We start from the raw sequence: 19,257 nt of genomic DNA, 5'->3' as shown, positions 1-19,257 counted from the left end.
CACCGGCGACACCATAAAATGCATCCTCACACACCATGGAAATCTGGAACCTACTCGACTCTCTTTCGCCCGACAACGCCTTCTTCACAGAGACCTGGACCAATGCATCCTCAGCCCCCAACATCAACAGCACCATCCCAGATGGATACAAGATCCAGAGGAAAGACCGCCCCAACCACCCAGGAGGGGCCTCTCCATCGCCCACAAGAGCACCCTCCGGCTCACCACCTCCAGCGAAACCTTCCCCTCCGCCGATCACATGCACTTCCAGGTCCAGACCACCCCCAAAGCCACACTCTGAGGAACCCTCGTCTACAGAACCCCCGGCCCCCAAACACACTTTTGCCACCACCATCGCCAACTTCATCGCACCCCACACCATCACCTCAACAAACTACAAACTCATTGGCGACCTAAACTTCCACCTCGACAACCCCAGCAATCCCCAACTCCACTATCCTACGTGACAACCTTGCCAGCATCGGACTTAAACAACTCGTCAACACACCGACCCACGAGCAGGACACACCCTTGACCTCATCTTCAAGGCAGGAAACAGCGTCCAATTCAGCTACACAATGCAGCCGCCATGGACCGACCACCACTGCGTACACTTCACCATCAACAAACCCAAGGCACCCAAACCATCCCCAAGCTCACCACGAAGGAACTGGAGCAAGGTTACAAACGAGCAACTTAACTCCACCCTCACCCAAGACAACCACACCGGGACACCCGACGCAAACTACGCAGCCAGAGAACTCCACACCTGGATCTCCAACTGTGCAGACAAGCTCGCCCCACTACGCAACCCCCGGCAGACAACGCTCCAGGAAAGCTGCCTGGTTCACCACCGCTCTCCAAGAAGACAGACGAGCCTGCAGACGCCTGGAGAAGAACTGGAGAATTACCAAGACAAACGAAAACCACACCACCTACAAGGACGCCATGACGGACTACCACAACCAGATCGGAGCCACCAAGAAGAACTTCATCCACAACAAAATCCTAGCCAACTCTACCAACTCCAAGGAACTTTTCAGTGTAATTGTAGAATTCACCAACCCACGCAGTGAAGCCACAGACATCCCCTCATCCCAAGACCTCTGCGACAAACTTGGAACCTATTTCCACCTCAAGATCAAAAACCTCTATGACAACTTCATCGACCATCCAACAGGTGCCACAGATGGCCCCCAGAAACACCATCCTACCATCTCTAACTGGACACCGATCATGGCAGAAGACACTGCCTCAACCATGAAAGGCATCCACTGGGGACCCCCACTGACCCCTGCCCCCTCACATCTACCACAGAGCTGCAGCCGCCATCGCACCCGAACTACAACGCACCATCAACAGCTCCTTCAAAACAGGCACCTTCCCAGATGACTGGAAGCGCGCAGAAGTCAGACCCCTGCTCAAGAAGCTCACAGCTGACCCCACTGACCTCAAGAACTATCGGCCCATCTCACTCCTCCCCTTCGCAGACAAAGTTGCAGAGAAAACAGTAAACAGGAAACTGACACGATTCATTGAAGAGAACGCCGTCCTCGACCTGTCCCAATCCGTGCTTCCGAAGCAACCACAGCACAGAGACCGCCCTATTCGCCCCCAAAGACGACATCCGAACTCTCCTGGACCAAGACCACTCTGCAGCCCTCATCTTACTCGACATATCAGCAGCCTTTGACACCGTCTCCCACCGCACACTAGTCGCCAGACTACACAACATAGGCATAGAAGGAACAGCTCTGGACTGGATTTGATCATTCCTCACCGGAAGAAGCCAAAGGATCAGACTCCCACCCTTCCTCTCCGACTCCACAAAAATCACCTGGGGAGTCCCACAGGGTTAATCACTGAGCCCCACCCTCTTCAACATCTACATGGCTCCCCTCACAGCCATAGTCCGACAACACAGACTCAACATCGACGACACCCAGCTCATCCTCCCCCTCACCAAAGACCCCACCACTGCCAAACTCAACTTCCAGAAAGGAATGCAAGATGTTGCAGTCTGGATGGCCCAACAGCTGCCTGAAGCTCAAGGCAGAGAAGACAGAAGTCCTCGTCCTCCGTACCACCCCTTCTGCATAGGACAGCACCTGGTGGCCGACTGCCCTCGGAAGTCCACCTACCCCCTCAGACCACGCCAAGAACCTCAGCATCGTACTCGAATCAACACTCACCATGAACCAACAGGTCAACGCAGTCACCTCCCGCTGCTGCAACACCCTCCGCATCCTCCGCAAGACCTTCAATTGGATCCCTCCTGAGTCAAAGAAGACAGTCACCCATGCACTCATCACCAGCAGACTGACTATGGAAACGCACTCTATGCCGGCATCAACAAACTCCAGACAATACAGAACACCTCCGCCAGGCTCGCGCTCGGCATCCCCCAACATGAACACATCAGCCAACACCTACAAAGTCTCCACTGGCTCCCTGTGGAGAAAAGAGTCACTTTCAAATTCCTTGCTCATGCCTACAAATGCCTACACAACAACGGACCCAATTACCTCAACGACAGAATCCACTTCCACGTACCCAAAAGAAACCTCCGATCTTCCAACCTCGGACTGGCCGAAACCCGGTGTATCCGCAGAGCCAGATCAGGCGGAAGATCCTTTTCTCACATTGCAGCCAAGACCTGGAACGAGCTACCGGCAGACATCAGACGCGCCCCCTCCCTGAACATCTTCAGGAAGACCCTCAAGACCTGGCTCTTTCGGCTAAACAGATCTTCCTCCCTTAAATAGCAGTCTTCAGCAACATTTCACCAGGGCTCACTTCACCTAGACTGCCCTTGGCAAAGAATACAGCATCACGGCTAAAACAAAATACTCTCCTATAGAAACTTCCGGATGAACAGTGATTGTGCCTGTTGGGTACCTGCTGAAGCGCTCGATCCTTAATTCGTCTCAATACTGAATGCGCCTGACCCCGGTCAATTTTCTTGACAGATCGCTGCTCACACAAGGATGTGCATTGTAACCACAGTTGTAATTTGTTGCAGGAAGAAAAAAACGTGTCTGACACAAACTGCGTTGCTGAGCAATTACGTCTTGACCACCTTACGCGGCTTCAGTAGCCAACGTCCTGTGTCAGAGAAACGCAACGACGTCACAGCCAGGTTTTGCCCACAATGCAACTTCCAGCAATCCTGCTCTGACGTATAGGCATATCACGTAACCGCGACGATGGTCACAGAGTGCTGTTTCCAGAATGGTCACTTCTCACGTCACAGCGGAATCCTGTAGCTGCGACTTTGTTGTTGAATGAACCACAAGTGCATTCTTCCAATTTTTTTAAGTTACACAACTGTCACACTGTCATTTGCACCTAGGGCTTACTTCAGCAAATTAATATGTATATCGACTTCATTCAGCATGGTTCACAGTCTCCCCAGCTCCACTCCTAAGCTGGACTGCTGAATAGCCAAACTGCCATCTGTACACAGCATACATCGAAACAGGTTAACTTCCAGGTCTAATAACAGCACATTCCAATCAGACTGTACAATAGCTCCAGCCGTGTACAAGCTGGTCAAAGCAGATCAAAGCACCCAAAAGCACTTCCAATTCTAGGCTGTAGATCGGTCATTAAAATAAATGTTGTAAGTTCTCTCCAAATGAATGTTAGAAATGAAGACAATAGCACGCTGCTTACACACCTACAACTGACCTTCCTGTCGGCTGCTCTGACTTCAAGCGCGTAGTATTACATTTCCCTATAGTCCAAAACTGTAAACTGTAAGTAAGCTGCAGGTTGCAAGCATCACACATCAGATTTTCTACTGTGTAGGTGTAGGCTGGCTGTCTTCAAGCACACAGGTCTAACATACCAACTTCAATTTATAAGGCTGTGTGTAGGCTGGCAGGTTTGAAGGCACGCAATGTTCATCTCCCAAAACATACAATGTGTAGGCTGTCTGTTGTAGAAGACACCGGTGGGGCATCCGTGGCATTGCTCTGGCTTATTTTCAGACTCTGGCAAACTCCTTTTTAGTTTCTTGTTTACTTTCTTGGCTTTACAAGCGTGGTTCTTTTCATAATCATCGCCACTTTTGTAAACGTAGTAGGGTCCTTGTAGGTAATTAGTCCAATATCCAGTAGTGTAGATTATGTAGGTTCATTCAGTTACAGGTTAGATGGTACAAGCCCCACCGGGAGCAGCATCCTGCTGCTAAGCCCCACTCATTCCAACTGACCACTCAAACAAACCATGCACTCATGAACATTCTATTACATAACACTCACACAGGCTGAGAAGCAGGGAACTAGGAGACACAGAATATAACAACATGACACCCACTCATCAAAAGGTCAACTAGGTAATGATAAAGCTAACACTTATAAAAGGCATAAAATCATTTAAAATAAAACCTACTAAAAGGTACTTGAAAGCGTAAAAAAAGTCCATAATAAAAAGTAATTTTTTCCTACAAAAGCGTTCAAAAGGTCCTCTAAACTTGTATATATTGTGATTATTGCACCAAGCACCTTGAAAGCCATGAAGCTCAGTTAGAGCCAAGAAGAGAATAAATCAAAGCCACACTCAACCTTCAATTTGGTAAATGTTTTTAAAAATAGCCAAGCGGTTCCCAGCACAGGAGATGGCCAGATTGTTTTAAGAATCCTGTGCTGAAGACTCAGCATCGCTGAACATCGTATCCGCAGATGGCAGTCCCTCAAGACCTTCCAGTATCGTATTCAATGAGTAAAGGTGGTTATCTCTGGTTCCCACAGCAGCCGCCGGGGAAGAGTTAGATGCCTGCACGCCTGATGCTGATGCCTGTATTTCTGGAGTTGAGCAGAAGCATTCCTTGGAGGCTCTAGAAAGGCTGTAATCAACATGGGAATACACTGTGGACAACTGCACGTGTGGGCCTGCAAAGGTGCCAGTAGTGCTTCTATGTCTGACAGCGCAACCGATGGAAGTGTCAGACCCAGGTCCAACACGCAGCCGAATCCGCAGAGGAGGCAACGGAACACAGGCAGGACACAGTCTAGCGAGACTGGTCTGAAAGACTGGAACCAATGCTCACTCAGCTCTCGAACCCGAGGCGTCATCAGGTAGAACACCATCCGATCATGACAATGTCGTTCCAGCAGTGTTCTCTCCATTTCATGAGGGATTGCGGCGTCCATTGCAAAGCAAGAGTATTAAAATCAGGATGCCTGCTACCGAAAGCTGGACCAAAGGAAGCCCTCCAAAAGTGCTTCCAAGTACGGAGTGTATGAATGCTGGAATTACTCCAAAGATGGTCTGAAAGGTGGTTAAGAAACCTGATCCAAGTCGCTTAAATACGATCCCACTTGTATCAGACATGTTAAAGATATGATGAACCATTTCTCTGAAATGGATCAGGAAATTCTCACGGACCAGGGCCTGTATCTCAGCTGAAGACTTTGAAATCTGGAGATCAAACGTCTCATGGCTGAAGTTAAGGCCACATTTTGTTAAAACAACATGACTTTCAGTCTGCTCAGCAACCCATCCCGAAATTTTCTGTGACTAGATTTGCGATGCCTGGTGCCATACCACAACACCCTTGATCAATTAGCACTAAATAACTTCCATTCTAAAGTAATTAAAAAACGAATGAATCACGGCAGCTGGGTAGCCCTTCAAGTAGCAAGATAAGTTCGCCTTGGACGCATTACACATACCATAAAGCGGCACCTCTTCGCATACTAAAGACCCACTTAAAGCCTTCCCGCAGTCTATATGGTAACCTCCAGGTTTCCTGTATGAAGCCTTCACCCAACTCTTCATACCTGCCTGCTTGGATGTATCTAAGGCAGTATTGGAACTGAAATGTTGTGCTTGGCAGTGTGATATAGCATGAATTAACCATTCAGTAGATGGTGACTCTGCTACAGTAAAAGGTAACTTCTCCAATTTTTCAATAAGCATGCCATAGTCAACTGTCTAGATTGTAAGCCTAAAACAAACTTGTGCTATTAATGTATTTCTATGGCACGTGGCCTGAGAGCAATGATTGCAGCGTCCAGCTTAAAAGCATATTGGAGCGCAATTTAGATTGCCCAAGTTGTTGAATTGACAAATCTTGTTCCATTATGTCAATTGCCAAGGACACAATGTTGCCCAGTGAATAAATATGTGAATAAAGTATGGTCATACCATTGCCTACCACAGCCAGGGTCTTTTCTAGGTTAATCCTATCAATCTCACATAGTCTCTCAGCAGCATCCTGTTGGGAGACTTTCCTCAGTTCATTGTAGATGGCATTTAAGAAGCGTTTCTTTTGTGGTTTTTTGGGACCTAACAAGAAATCTTTTTGAACCATGTTGTTTGCCAGAAGGGACAAGTGTTGTTTTACTTGTTGCATTGTTGAGGTTTTTAGCCATTCCATGCACAACTTCCCAACACTATATGAAGTCACTACCCCTGGGTCGTCTGTGTGTACATAGCGAGGGTCGGCCCTATGGATACTAAACCCACCGGTGGTACCCAGGAATCTTGCTTGACACCGATTTGTGTTGGTAGGCCAAACCAATCATAACTTCCAATTGGGATTTGGGGAATTCTATGTACCATTCTGTACCATTTCACCCAGCATCTCGTCACTTAACAGTGTGTTATTCAAAAACCCTTCAATAGGTGTTGGTAAGGGGATGCATGGTGTTTTCAGGCCTTTAATTTTTGCAAAACCATAGCAGGTAGTTTGTTGCACTGTTCTGTTCAGGAATATTATCTGTAATGGTATGAGGCAAGCTCTAAATAACCCTCAGTTTCCTGAACCTGCCAATCTTTCGTCCCCCAGATGGATTTTGTGTCTGGTGTGTCCCTCCAATAGTCAAAACCTTGCATAGACAGTTAGGAGATGAAAGGTGCTTAATATATGAGCTATGTATCAGTCAACATCATTTTCTTCGCAGTTGCATTCGTCTATACTAACTTATAGTAGTATGACATCGGGCAAGATGTATTGAACCCTGAAAAGTATGCAAATGTATGTGTGAATGTGGCAGAACTTTCTTTCGGTGGTGTCGGGCAATGTTCCCATTGATGGTAAGTGTTTATTTACAGTGCGTGGAACATTAACTCTGTGCAAAACGTGATGACCATATTGCTGGTAACAAAACATGCTATCATAGTCTGGTGTATCTTTATACAATTCCCTGTAAGAAAATGCAGCAGATTTTTCTAAGTCTGAAAGCATAGTATTTACAGTCTCAATGTCCCAATCATCAGATAGTGTACTTGGGGTAATGAAATCATTAACTGAAATTATGAACATGTGTGCCATTTTCAAATGTTCAGTAGTACCAAATACATCATATGAAACTCTATCCCATACTATACCATCCAGTACTGGAACTGCTGAAAAGTTCACTAGGAACAAGTCTCTTTGTTCATGGTGTGATGACATATGTGGTTTCAAGACCAAGTTCACAGGTTGTACTGCAGAGCGTTGTAGGAGGTATTGTCCTTTGGTTAGTAGGAAAAAGACTGTTACTATACCAATCAAAATGAACATGATCCCTAATGCAAACCTAAGATGCAACCAAGGGAACACAAGGTAAGCCTTTTTTAGCCAGAGATAGAATTGTCGAAATTGTTCTTTCTTAGAAATGGGTGGCATTTGCTCAGGTTCACTTGGATCTGAAGAAAAGTAATCGAAGTTGATGAAGTAGCCAGATGCAGTTTGATCTATCCTCGGGAGATCAGCAGTGTTTGTAGAACTGGCAGTTGCTTCTTGTGAAAACATGTTGATGTAAATTTCGTTGTTGGGCCAAATTGCAATTTGTTTTTTAGTTTCATGTGGATGTTGTTCACTTTCAACAGGTGTAATTCATACTCCGTTATTGGCTACTCTGGCATCTTGCGCAGTGGTGTCTTGGAACGTTATTCGTCTTTCCATCTAAACTTCCTCTATAGTACCGAGAGGAGATCGGCTGCTACTCAGGACAATTTTTTCTCTGACCAGGTCCCCAACCTTTTGGACCCATACAGGTCTTGCCGGAACCTGACTCACTTCCCCAGTGGCGGTGCATTTTATTTGGACGTTGCTTTGTAATGTCCGGAATTCATTGAGTTCCTGTGAAACAACCAAACCATCATTCAATTCAAATTGGTTTACATCCGCCACTGTGCTGGCACAGTCGAGGTCAGGTACCCACATTCTTGTCCGAAACAGGATTTCATAGGCGATATTTCCTCCCAAGGTTTTTCTCAGCATATTATTCAGTGCCCTCTGGGCTGCATATAGGTGATTGACCCAACTACCGCCTGCACCTAATACCCTTGCTGTTAAGGATTGCTTTAGGTCCTGGTTTTTCCTCTCCACCACTGAATTTCCCTGTGGATGGTAGGGATGGAGTACCGCAAGGACACACCCATACTTTCCATGATGAAGACCTTGAAGTAAAAATAGTGTGCAGATCCCACAGCTGCAAGGTCGAAGCGCGTCAGCACAATCTAGTGCTCTAGAAATATTTTGCAAAATAGAAGCTGCTGCTTCTTTCAGTTGGTAAAGTTGGACTAAGACAAACTCACCTTAAAAACTCTTAAAAAGTTTTCTGACCACCTAATAGAACCTGAAGATCAGATAAGTGCAGAGGACTAAATTGCTCACAGTCCCAGCCCATCAGTAGAACACCACGATTCTGTAGGAAATCAAACTGTGTCAATATATATCTCTGACAATAAAGGTGTGAAAATACAATTTTTTGCATGAATTAGAAGAACTAAAATGCAATATTCACGAATTTCAAATATTTGAATGTATCCATGTGTATTGTTGGTGAATATTCAAAAGTAAGTTTAGTGAGCAATGTATTGTTTTTATATTTGTTTTTACATGTTGTTTGTATAAATGTAAAGTCTTTTCAGAAGATCAAAGAAATGCTGTTGTGTACAAGGTGAAGGAATACTTAAATGTAAAAAAGCATATTAAGCAAGAAAAAATAACCACATAAGCACAAAGTCAATAAAAGGGACTTCTGTGGTCCCAAAAAAACTTTAGTGTAATTTATGGTGTCAGAGGTATCATTTTTTGTTGAAATTATTTTTTGATTTCAGCCTCTGCTCTCCTTAAACGAATCATTCCCCCTAGTTATAAAACCTTTCTCGCACTACAGCAGTCTGTACTGCGGTCAATATTTTTCCAGTTGCCGCGAATCATATTTCAGCATTTGTGTATAAATGTGATTTGTATGCAATTGGAACTATCTCGCCTTCATTGAACATGAGGTAAGTATACCCTCATATTCCAGGGACAACGCGGATCACCAAGTTTGTGAAATGTACACATGTGTTTAAGTGTTTAGATGCTATCATGTCAGTCGGAACTGAACGGAGGTATTTGTGTGTTGTTGTGTCCCCTGATGTGGTGTGAAATCAGGTTTGATTAAATTATAGAAAGGTTTTCCTCTTTCTGCATAATCTAAAATGTATGTTCTACCAAAATTCAGAAATCCTAAAATGGATTGCAAACTTTTTAGAGTCTTAGGAGGTTGGAGCAGCACGCACACTTTTAAAGAGTTGGCTGCCAAGCCCTTGCCTTCACTTGACAGTTCATATCCCAAAATAGCATATTAAGATGGGCAATTTTAGATTTTTTTAAATTACATTTGTAGCCTAAATTGGCGAACTCACCATTCTGTTGCTAACCCTGCTCAAGTGTTCAAGTAATTCATTGTACGTCAGATAGATGTCATCTACATAGGACACAATCTCCTAGTCACATGTTTGTAATAATTCTGACACTGTTGCTGTGAATAGCCATGGGCTGTTCTTATACCCTTGAGGCAAACAACAAAAATGTTGCTGAGTGCTGAGCGCAGAAACTGCTGTCAAATATCTGCTTTCTGGTGCTATATTCTGGCAGTAGAATCTATTTGAGGAATCTAATGTTGTTCTGTATTTTTTCTGCACAGTGTTATTAATTAATGCGCCACTGTCTATTTTGAACTGCAAATGTCTGTGTGCATGTGTTCAAATGTCGGTAATCTAAAACTATACGATATGGATTGTCAGGTTTCATACTGGAAACAAAGGATTATTCATCTGGGAGGTGCAGATCTCAATTACACCTTGGTATTCAAGTTGGTCTAAGATTTCTTTGACCTGTCTTTTTGCATCATTCTGTATAGGGTACTGTTTCTGTGGATTTGGAGTAGATTTTAACAGGATTTTGTGGTGGATAGACTCCACGTCCCACCCTAAATGGTTTCTGTATAATGCCAGAGCAATCGCTAGTACCCGCTCTTGCGTATATGAATGTTTTAATGATTCTGGAATGAGGTCGGAGAAAACAGACAAACTGATCCTTTTCCCTTTTGGGTAATCCATCACAAACTCAGGTGGCCAGTCTCTTTCTGCTAGCAGTTTGTCATATTCAGATGTTAAGTTCTCCCAAAAGAGACCTTTAACCTTTTTTGAGATATCTCCTTCTATTTGGAGCGTAATTTCATACAATCTATGCGGGACACTAACTCTGGTATCAGGTGTTTCCATGGTGATCCGCTTATTCAATTCTGCTGTCACCAGAACATCCTTCATGTACTGGCGAGATATTGTTACTTTTGCCACGCTGTCTAGCATCATCAGAGCCCATTCCCATATCAGATGCTGAGTTCTCAGTAACCTGGGCATGTCTAATTTGTTAGCCAACTACTTTCTTCTTTTTGAATTGAGGTTTTGCTTTAGGTTGCTCTTCCTGTTTGATAATGTAATCTGACGTGCGATGTGCTTCTCTTTTTGTCTTCGGTCGATCTTCAGTCTATTGTTCTGATCACCTGTCCTTCTCCAGGGTTTTTGATGAACCATAGAAGGAACATTTATCAATGTCCTGATACTTGTCAGTTTTTTAAAATGTTTTCAGAGAACTCCCATTGGGCAGACCCACCCCTTGATCGTGAATTCTTTTCCGAATTAATATTTTAAACATTTTTGTGGGTGCTTGCTTTGAGTTTTCTTTGTCAGGACTACCCACCATTTGATGCTACCTAATTCAGAATAAGTTTCTTCGATAAATTTTGGTAAGTCTCACTCCCTATTTCTAGGGGCTATTTCCATTAGGCGGCTGTGCATGGCCACTGATGCTGCCTCCCCCTTTATATTACTCAGCATTATTGCCGAGACTTGGGCAAAATCACCCAACAATTTCATTCCAAGTCTAGGGCACGTCCTGCCCCATACTCATACTGTATTTGTTTAAGTACTTCTGGAACTACTGCTAAGGAAGGAGTACCTTGTATTCTGACGTACACAGCAGCAATGACTGTTCCCCAAGTGGTGCAATCTTCAATCGAGGGAACCGCCCCAATGGCAAGCAAATAGTTAGCATTCTATATTTATCAAGCGGACCCGTATGGGGACATACTGCTTCCAGCTGTGCAATGTTTTGTGCTATCCAGAACAGGATTTGCTCCCATTTGGAAGTAATTGTCCCTAGTACTGATTTCAGTGTCTATGGGTTAATTGTAGGTGTGGTCTGATGTGGACCAGCTGGTGTATTTCTAGCAGGTTGGACTGTTAATGTTCGCATTACGTACTTCATCCACTGGTAGTCTATCTATCTCGGTATGTGGAGTGTATGTCGCTAAGACCGGCCAGGTTGCTCCTTCTATGCTGAGCGGACGGAGTCTCACAACAGATGTGTGTGGGAGGGCGCCTTCAAACCAGCTTTTATTCTGCTGGTAAGTTAATGGAACCTCAATTTCTGTATATGGAATGCATTTCTCGGGTGGGTTAACATCAATGTATGCGTGGAACAATTTAGTCACCGGATCTGCAGGTGGGAACTGAACCCAAGAATAGAGTACCACTGATCCGAACCCCTCGAGTGCCTCGATTACGTTGGTAACACAACCTCCTGTTGCGAGTACGCCGTGCTCTAACAGCTTTTTTGTTACTGCATGTCTGCAGTTCTCTGTGATGTTAAGAGCGTTTGCAAATTCGTCTTCCCCAGAGCTACTGGGGTCAGTCATTTATAAAGGAGAAGAAAATGTTAAGAAGTAGGGTTTTGCACAATGTGAGGAACCTTTTATCCTTACAAGATTGCTAAACCTTCAGTCAATACAAAGAGTATATCTGCTCAGCTGAGGCAGATGTTCCCGTCTCTGAAAAAATGTGAGTAGGGCGTTCTGAGAAAGCACAACTGAACTACTCAGATTTTTACTGTTAATATAAGAACCAAACCAACGTTGGCAGCGCCATGTCGTGTAGTTCCTAGGAGTCCCCTAGGAACTGTGCATTTTAGATGACCTAAACTGAGGGCTTGGTGTCCCGACCGCTTCCGGACACCCCCACAGGATATGTCAGCCGTTAGACCAGCTAGCTCTACAGTGCCACTACCAACCCCCTGTATACTGCAGTGGTGTAGGTAGTCTCTGGCAACCCTGAACATGACAAACCTGATTCCTCGGGGATCATGGAAAAGAGCACAGTATGTTTCCCTCAGACACTCGTGCTTGCTTTCTCTCAGAAAATATACAGGAAGGCGATTAGGACGTTTCAATAAGACTTTATTAGTCCAGCGACAGCCTTGTGTAAAATATATGTGCTGCGACAATCAGGAGACAGAAGCATACAAAGGAGATTGCTAGTACCAATATAGTTAATAGTAGATACATTTCTACCATAGTACTAATAAGATGGACAAAAACAGTTCAGATAAAAACATTAGCACTAGCATATTCTTAAAATGTACCTAGCCTAATCTGGATATGTAGGTGTATGTGCGTATAGCTATGTGTATCTGTAGCTTGAAACCCCCAGGGATGAACCAGCCCCTCACCGGGTGGTTTAGAATGAAGGACCCCGTCTCTACATAGAGGATGACTACCCGCAAGGGATGTCAGACCGCTGTGTGCGGAAGATTCGGCATGCAGGACTCCCGTGACAGCCTGGAAGGAATTCTACTCTAATTTGTAGGTGGGAGTGAGGGTCTTTTATACTAAAGTGGTCACTCCAGGGTTTTTACTAGAATCGATATGTTTTTAAAACAACCATGGATGTTTTGAAAACAATCATAAATGTTTTGAAAACAATCACCAATTCTTTTCTAAACAAGTGAGATCATGCACAGCTGGCTGTTGGCCAAGGATGAAAAAAAGTGGTGACCCTTATGCAGAATAAATCTGCTGTGTCTGAAGACATGTTTATGTACGTCAGGTACAGGGATTCTGATAGAAGACTAAGAACCTGGTGTTGAAGAGACAGGAGCAAGCTATTCGGTAAAAGGTCACCTGTTAAGAATCATTATAGTCGTGTGGATAGGACAATGTATGTAAAATGGAGTATGCATGACAGGGCTATCCTAAAGGACATGGCATTACTGTGTAATACTGTACTTGCACCCCAAACATATACCACATTCTGGGCATAACCTTAACTACTTGTCCAAGCAACCACAAGACAATCAAGTTTGAAGTGGTCTGTAGCTGGTAGAGAAAAGGCCTCACGGTTGAGCAGGTTTTCTAAATAGAATGAAAGGTGAATTATCTTAGAGACTATCAGTAAAGATGATATGGTATTGATGAAAGCATTAGGGGTCTGGTGTAAAGATGTGCAAGGAATGCAGGAGAACGGGTGGTCATGTTCACCGAAGGCACTGAGATACAGTACAATAATTGAATGATAAAAAAGTGTTTTGGTCTGACTCAACTCAATAATACTGTTATTTATGTGCCTTCTAGGCGAGCTTTGAGCAGCATCGTGTCCCAGGACTGACTTCGGGTCCCCAGTCTGTTTATGATAGACCTTCATACATGGCTTCCACACCTTCACAGGCCATCATGATGCGGCAAAGGTCAATCGGTAAGACTAGGCAGAAAAATGTTCACTGTGGTTGCCACAATTTACATAGCTTTTAATGCGGGGAGATACATCTCTACTTAAATGTGTGAGCATACGTTTAATACTGTGAATATGGATGTCATCGATCTCAGGGTTTTTATTGATCACATCTAGCTTGTGTGAATTTCATGAGCTTGTTGCCGTCTGACACTTTAGTTGGCAGACCACTGTCCAGTGCTGCCATAATAGACACCTTGCTCTCTGAAGTCACAGCTGACATGGTCTCTTATTATTGTCTGAAAGTATCTCCAACAGATAGTGCTTATTCTTACTTTCTATAAAATATGGATAACCTTTAAGCCATCTGATACTGACATGAGCTGCCTGCCATATGGTCTTACCATGTGCTACTTACTATCATGCCATCATCTGCTTATTATCTGAATATTCTGTAGCCTGCATACCATTTCTCAACACCAACTACTGCTTACTATCTTATAATGTCCTGTGCTATTTACATTTGAAAAAGCTATGGTCTGCTTAACATATCATAATATTTGATAATTACGTTGCCTGCTTACTATCTGACAGTACCATGTGCAACTTAGCCTTAGATAAAGCCTTATGATGTTTACACTCTCATAAAATCCTTTGCTGCTCCCCTTCTGCTACTCTCAATTCATACTTACTATCAGATTATGTCACATGTGGCTTATAGTCTGAGCAAAGGGATATCTGCTTATGCTCGGACAGCGTCATTGATCAGTAATCATCTGATATGGCCATGAGTGTCTTGACTTGTGATAATGTTGGTAACTGCTTATAATAGCTGCTTTATCATTAGACCATGCCATGTGGTGCTTAACATCTAGTAATGCAATTGGTTCATAAATCCATGGTCTACTTATTCTCTGATAATGGCATGGACTGATTATCATTTGATAATGCCATTGTCAGTTTGCCATCTGTTTATCATCTGAGAATGCAAATAGTTGTATGTCATCTGCTAGTGTCACAGGATGTTTATCATTTGATCACATTCTAGACAGATTTTCATATCATTATGTTAATTTAATATGATTCTAAGCATAGGCAGATGGCTTTTAGCTGTCTTGGATGTGTTACTCTTTTGATATATTTGACTGTGTCTCTGATAATATTATGATGCAAGATTATGCTGGTAAATAAATTAAATGTGGATTAGGTGGTAAACCTAAACTATAGGTATTGCCTGGAGATGTTAATAACAAAGCACTGAGAACAAGTCATGTGCATAATACAATGCTCAAGTTACATGCATATCCAAGAAGGGCTTTCAAATCTTTCAGATTTCTAGCCCTGTTTGTTGCTTATCTCTATCACTGAGAGATGCAGAGTATGATACTAAGTAAAACTGAAATAGGTTTGGAAATCTCATGAATTCATTGATTTATTACAATGCAGAGTCCAAGGTTCCTTGTGAGATAATTTTGCCGCTTGATGTTATGTTAATTTTATGCTTTTGTCTTTTGTCTAAATATAATTTAAAAAAAATCAGGAAAGAAAATCCATCTTTTCTTCTGTGATATTGAACCTTCAGCTTTTTAGCCACATCCTTTCAATTCCCAGAGTTGAAAATCCTTTGATCTTGAATAGACTGCTCAAAAAGGAAAGGCTGTTCGGACATTTCTCATCAGCCCCTAGTGATTTCTGGTATACGAAATAAGTTATTCAGGGCTCAGACCCTTGGAGCTCCTCAAGAGGCATTAAAGCTTGAACTCAAGATTGGATCCTAGTTGTACTTACATATCGATATTCTATAAAAATAGTTCAGCAATGAAATTGAAAGTAGTTTGATCTGGAGAGAAATTGAGAGACTAATGCCTTGGAATATCATGTAGGGGTGGGGTCTCATGTCAGGCACGTTTACCTCTAGAAGGCTGGGACACTAGGTGGCATGGCAGAATTTCATAACATGATAGATTATCACTTTCCCTACTGTACCTTTACTGCTACTAGCTTCTCCTTAAAACATTCTCCCTCTTTTTTGTCACTCTTCTTTGGGTGTCTGTGCTAACTGAAATCCACTTGTTTCTTGCAGGAACCGGTGATGAAGATAAGCCATTCTTGTCTGCGCCACTCATGAAGTTCACCCGCAGCCTGTCTGTGCCAAGCTCAGAAGACATCCCACCTCCACCTACCACATCGCCACCTGATCCACCCTTCAACAGTGCCTCTTCTCCCACTGCCCGAGTTGGCCCAAATGCCAGATCCCCCTTTAGTCCAAGCTCAGAGCCCAGGTCATACTCACCGTCGCTGCGTCAGGAACCTGGCCTTTTCGATCAGAAAATGCTAGAGCAACAGCAGCAACTGCAGCAACCACAGAGGCGAGAAAAGGTCCAACTTTACCATCAGGATTCAGACCAGGCTACAGACGATCAACCACGTGTGAACATGGCAGCACAGTCTTCTATGAGGAGTTGGAAGAGCCAACCACAAGAGATTCGTTACTTCAACCTTCCTGCTAGGGCAGCCAGCACAGCCATGTATGTGCCGGCAAAGGCAGCTCGCAGGAAAGGACTAGTGAAGCAGGTGAAGGTAGAGGATGAGCAGCAACAGCATCAGCATTATCAGAAACAGCATCATCACCACCATCAACAACAGCATCAGCCAAAGCAACAACAACAGCAAGAAAAGAACTCCATTCCCATCCCCACTATCATCATAAAGGCTCCATCTACCAGCAGCAGTGGTCGGAGCAGTCAAGGGAGCAGCATGGAGGCGGAGATTCAACCTGACCCAATTCCATCTCTACAGCTGAGGGACAACATTGACTTCACCAGCCAGTTTGGAGCCGCAATTGTAGGAGCAGCACGTCGGGATCGAGAATGGTATAACGAAGCCCGGCGCAAGTCAGCATTATTTTTGTCTACTGACTTGCCAGATGAGGAACCAGAGCCTACGCCAGCACCCAGACTCAAGCAGTCAAAATCCATTGATGAAGGCATGTTTGCCAGCGAACCCTACATGCACTTGAATGTCCCTGCTAACTTTGGACTTCCTGAGAGCATTGGCATTGCTAGCGGATTCTCTTACCAGCCCAAAACTGGCAAGGTCTATGGTTCCAGCACCACTAGTGCCTTCAGCACTGTGTGTTCAACTTTCATACCCCCACTCCAGGCTCACTCCACTGAGCCAGCTTTGTCCAGTATCAGCCCGGTTGGAAGTGTGACTAGTACACTGATACATCCCTTGACAGGAAAGGTCCTGGATCCCAGTTCACCTCTTGGTCTAGCATTAGCTGCCAGAGAGCGAGCCTTGAAGGAATCGCAACAGCAAAATAGGAATGAAGCTGAGGGGAGGAAATCCCGATCATCGTCTCCACGTTTTGGAGAGTCCTCTAGATCATCCACTGAACCTCATGGTGGTACATCTCTCCGACTGTGGGGATCTGGGCAAAGGAAAGAGATAGAGTACAAGCCCTGTATGATATCACAAAATCATGAAAAGAGGTCAGAAGGAAGCCCCAGACATAGTCCTTCGCGACACCTAATGCACCAAGGGACAGATCGTGGAAAATCATGGAAGGAACGTGGTGAAGAGAATGAGAAGATAGAACTGCATGTGCGTTTCATGGAGAACTGCAGAAATAAATCAGAAGAAGAGGATGAAAGTAAACGATCATCTGGAAATGAAGAAAAGCGAGAAGCAGCCTCACCGTCAACTTTCGATTCCCATCCCAACTTTTCTGGCAGGATCTCTGAACGCAGTGAGTGTAACAAGGAGGAAAACGGCCTTCCGCTTCTTGTCCTTCCCCCTCCTGCCCCTTCAATTGATGTAGATGATGACTTCCTCTTCACAGAGCCTCTTCCTCCACCTCTAGAGTTCTCCAACAGCTTTGACAAGGCAGAGTCTCCTCCTAGTACATCATGTGGAGAGACGACACTTCCACCTCCTGTTCCTCCTCCACCCCCTGATTCTGGCATCACTCCCAATTTAGACTCCACCACCTCGAGTCTCACCTCATATGACAGTGAAGTGGCTACCTTAACGCAGGGGGCTTCTGAACCCAAAGAACCTCATGTTAACTTTTCATCAGTAGTGTCATCGATTCAGATTCCAGCTTCAGACACTATAGAGACAGTCATTGATTCTGGAATAGAGGAAATCGACAGCCGAAGCAGTAGCGACCACCATCTAGAGACAATCAGCAGTGTCTCCACATTGTCCAGCATGTCTGGTCTCTCCACTGAAGGCACTGAGCTGCTTGACACCTACATCACATATCTAGATGGACAAGCATTTGGGGCTGAAAAGACTCCTTTACAAACGAAGATCCGATCCAGAACGTTCCCAAGTAGAGTACCAGGAGCACTCAGGGATCCCATCACTGCCACCAGTACAACCATTTCTATTGCCCCATGTACTGAAAACCTCTTCACTCTGCCCTCACCCCTTGGGACATCACTTGGCACTCCTTCTGAGCCATCAAAAGAGTCCATGCGGAAATCACCAACATTACCATGGGAAGAGTGCTCACAAGGGAAGGGTTCTCCTAACCCCAGCATGAAATCTAGCATCATGAATGAGCTGAGCTCAAAGCTACAGCAAATGAGTGGTGTGTCCTGGTCCAGGCCCCCTGAATCATCAGTGTCCTTCACATCAGACAGGTCCAGCTCACTCCATAGGCACAGGTAATGCTTGTATGCAAGTACATGTTCATAAGATTAAGATTCAGAAGCTAGGACAGACTCAAGCCGGATTAACAGCTTGAATCAGGGTTAGAGAAAGAACTAAAGAAGGAATAATGTCAAGGAGAAATTGGGTCCAATATTATTGCACAGTGTGGGTTAGGATAAGAGGAATCATTAGGGTCAGTAGAAGTTCACCATGGGATCTTATGTGTGTAAAAGACACTGGATGAGATACAGATTATGAAACTGGGGCAGTATCATACCAGGTCAGATTCAAAGAAATTAGGACATATCTAGAATCCGTTTCTTATGGTGTAACTAGACAGCATAAAAAGAGGAATTGAAGTTTGAATCAGAGTGGATAATTCTATTCAGAATCATAGGGTGCACTTGAGTTTAAATAAGAAATGAAACCGAGTTTTATTCTGAGGAGAGCTAATCTAAAGAGGAGATGGGGATACAATTATTGTCCAAAAGGTAAACTGGAATCAAGACAGGGTCACAAAGGAAAGCGTTGTCTTAGGTTGTTTAATGATGATTTAATTCAAGCAGCTGTCTTGTGTTTTACAGTGCATATTGGTCACCTACTTTTGCCCACTTACCTTTGGGAGTCTTATAGGAAATCCAGCGGGTAGAGTTGTCAAAAATGTATTCCTGTGCACTCAATGAAGCTAGAGCATCTCAATATTTTTAAGTTAACGAAGGAGGCAAGAGAAACACTTCCACAGCAGTAGTTCTACAGATGTACTATCACACATATACTTCAGTACTAACAATACGACACAGTTGCGGTCACACAAGTGCA

General features: G+C 44.2%; 1 protein-coding gene across 1 annotated transcript in view; it reads left to right on the top strand.

Moving 5' to 3' along the window:
* SHANK1 (SH3 and multiple ankyrin repeat domains 1) overlaps positions 1–19,257 on the top strand; it is a 1,619,594-nt gene that overhangs the window by 1,540,568 nt on the left and 59,769 nt on the right. Inside the window, exons 20-21 of the mRNA XM_086930109.1 lie at positions 13,680–13,800; positions 15,860–18,452. Of these exons, the coding sequence (XP_086786235.1) occupies positions 13,680–13,800; positions 15,860–18,452 (2,714 nt within the window). The remainder of the gene's footprint in view (positions 1–13,679; positions 13,801–15,859; positions 18,453–19,257) is intronic.

This window comes from Lissotriton vulgaris, chromosome 7, assembly GCF_964263255.1.
Source record: "Lissotriton vulgaris chromosome 7, aLisVul1.2, whole genome shotgun sequence".
NCBI classification, from domain to species: Eukaryota; Metazoa; Chordata; class Amphibia; order Caudata; family Salamandridae; genus Lissotriton; species Lissotriton vulgaris.
The sequence above is the reverse complement of the archived record's forward strand: the minus strand, read 5'-3'. Positions and strand labels throughout refer to the sequence as shown.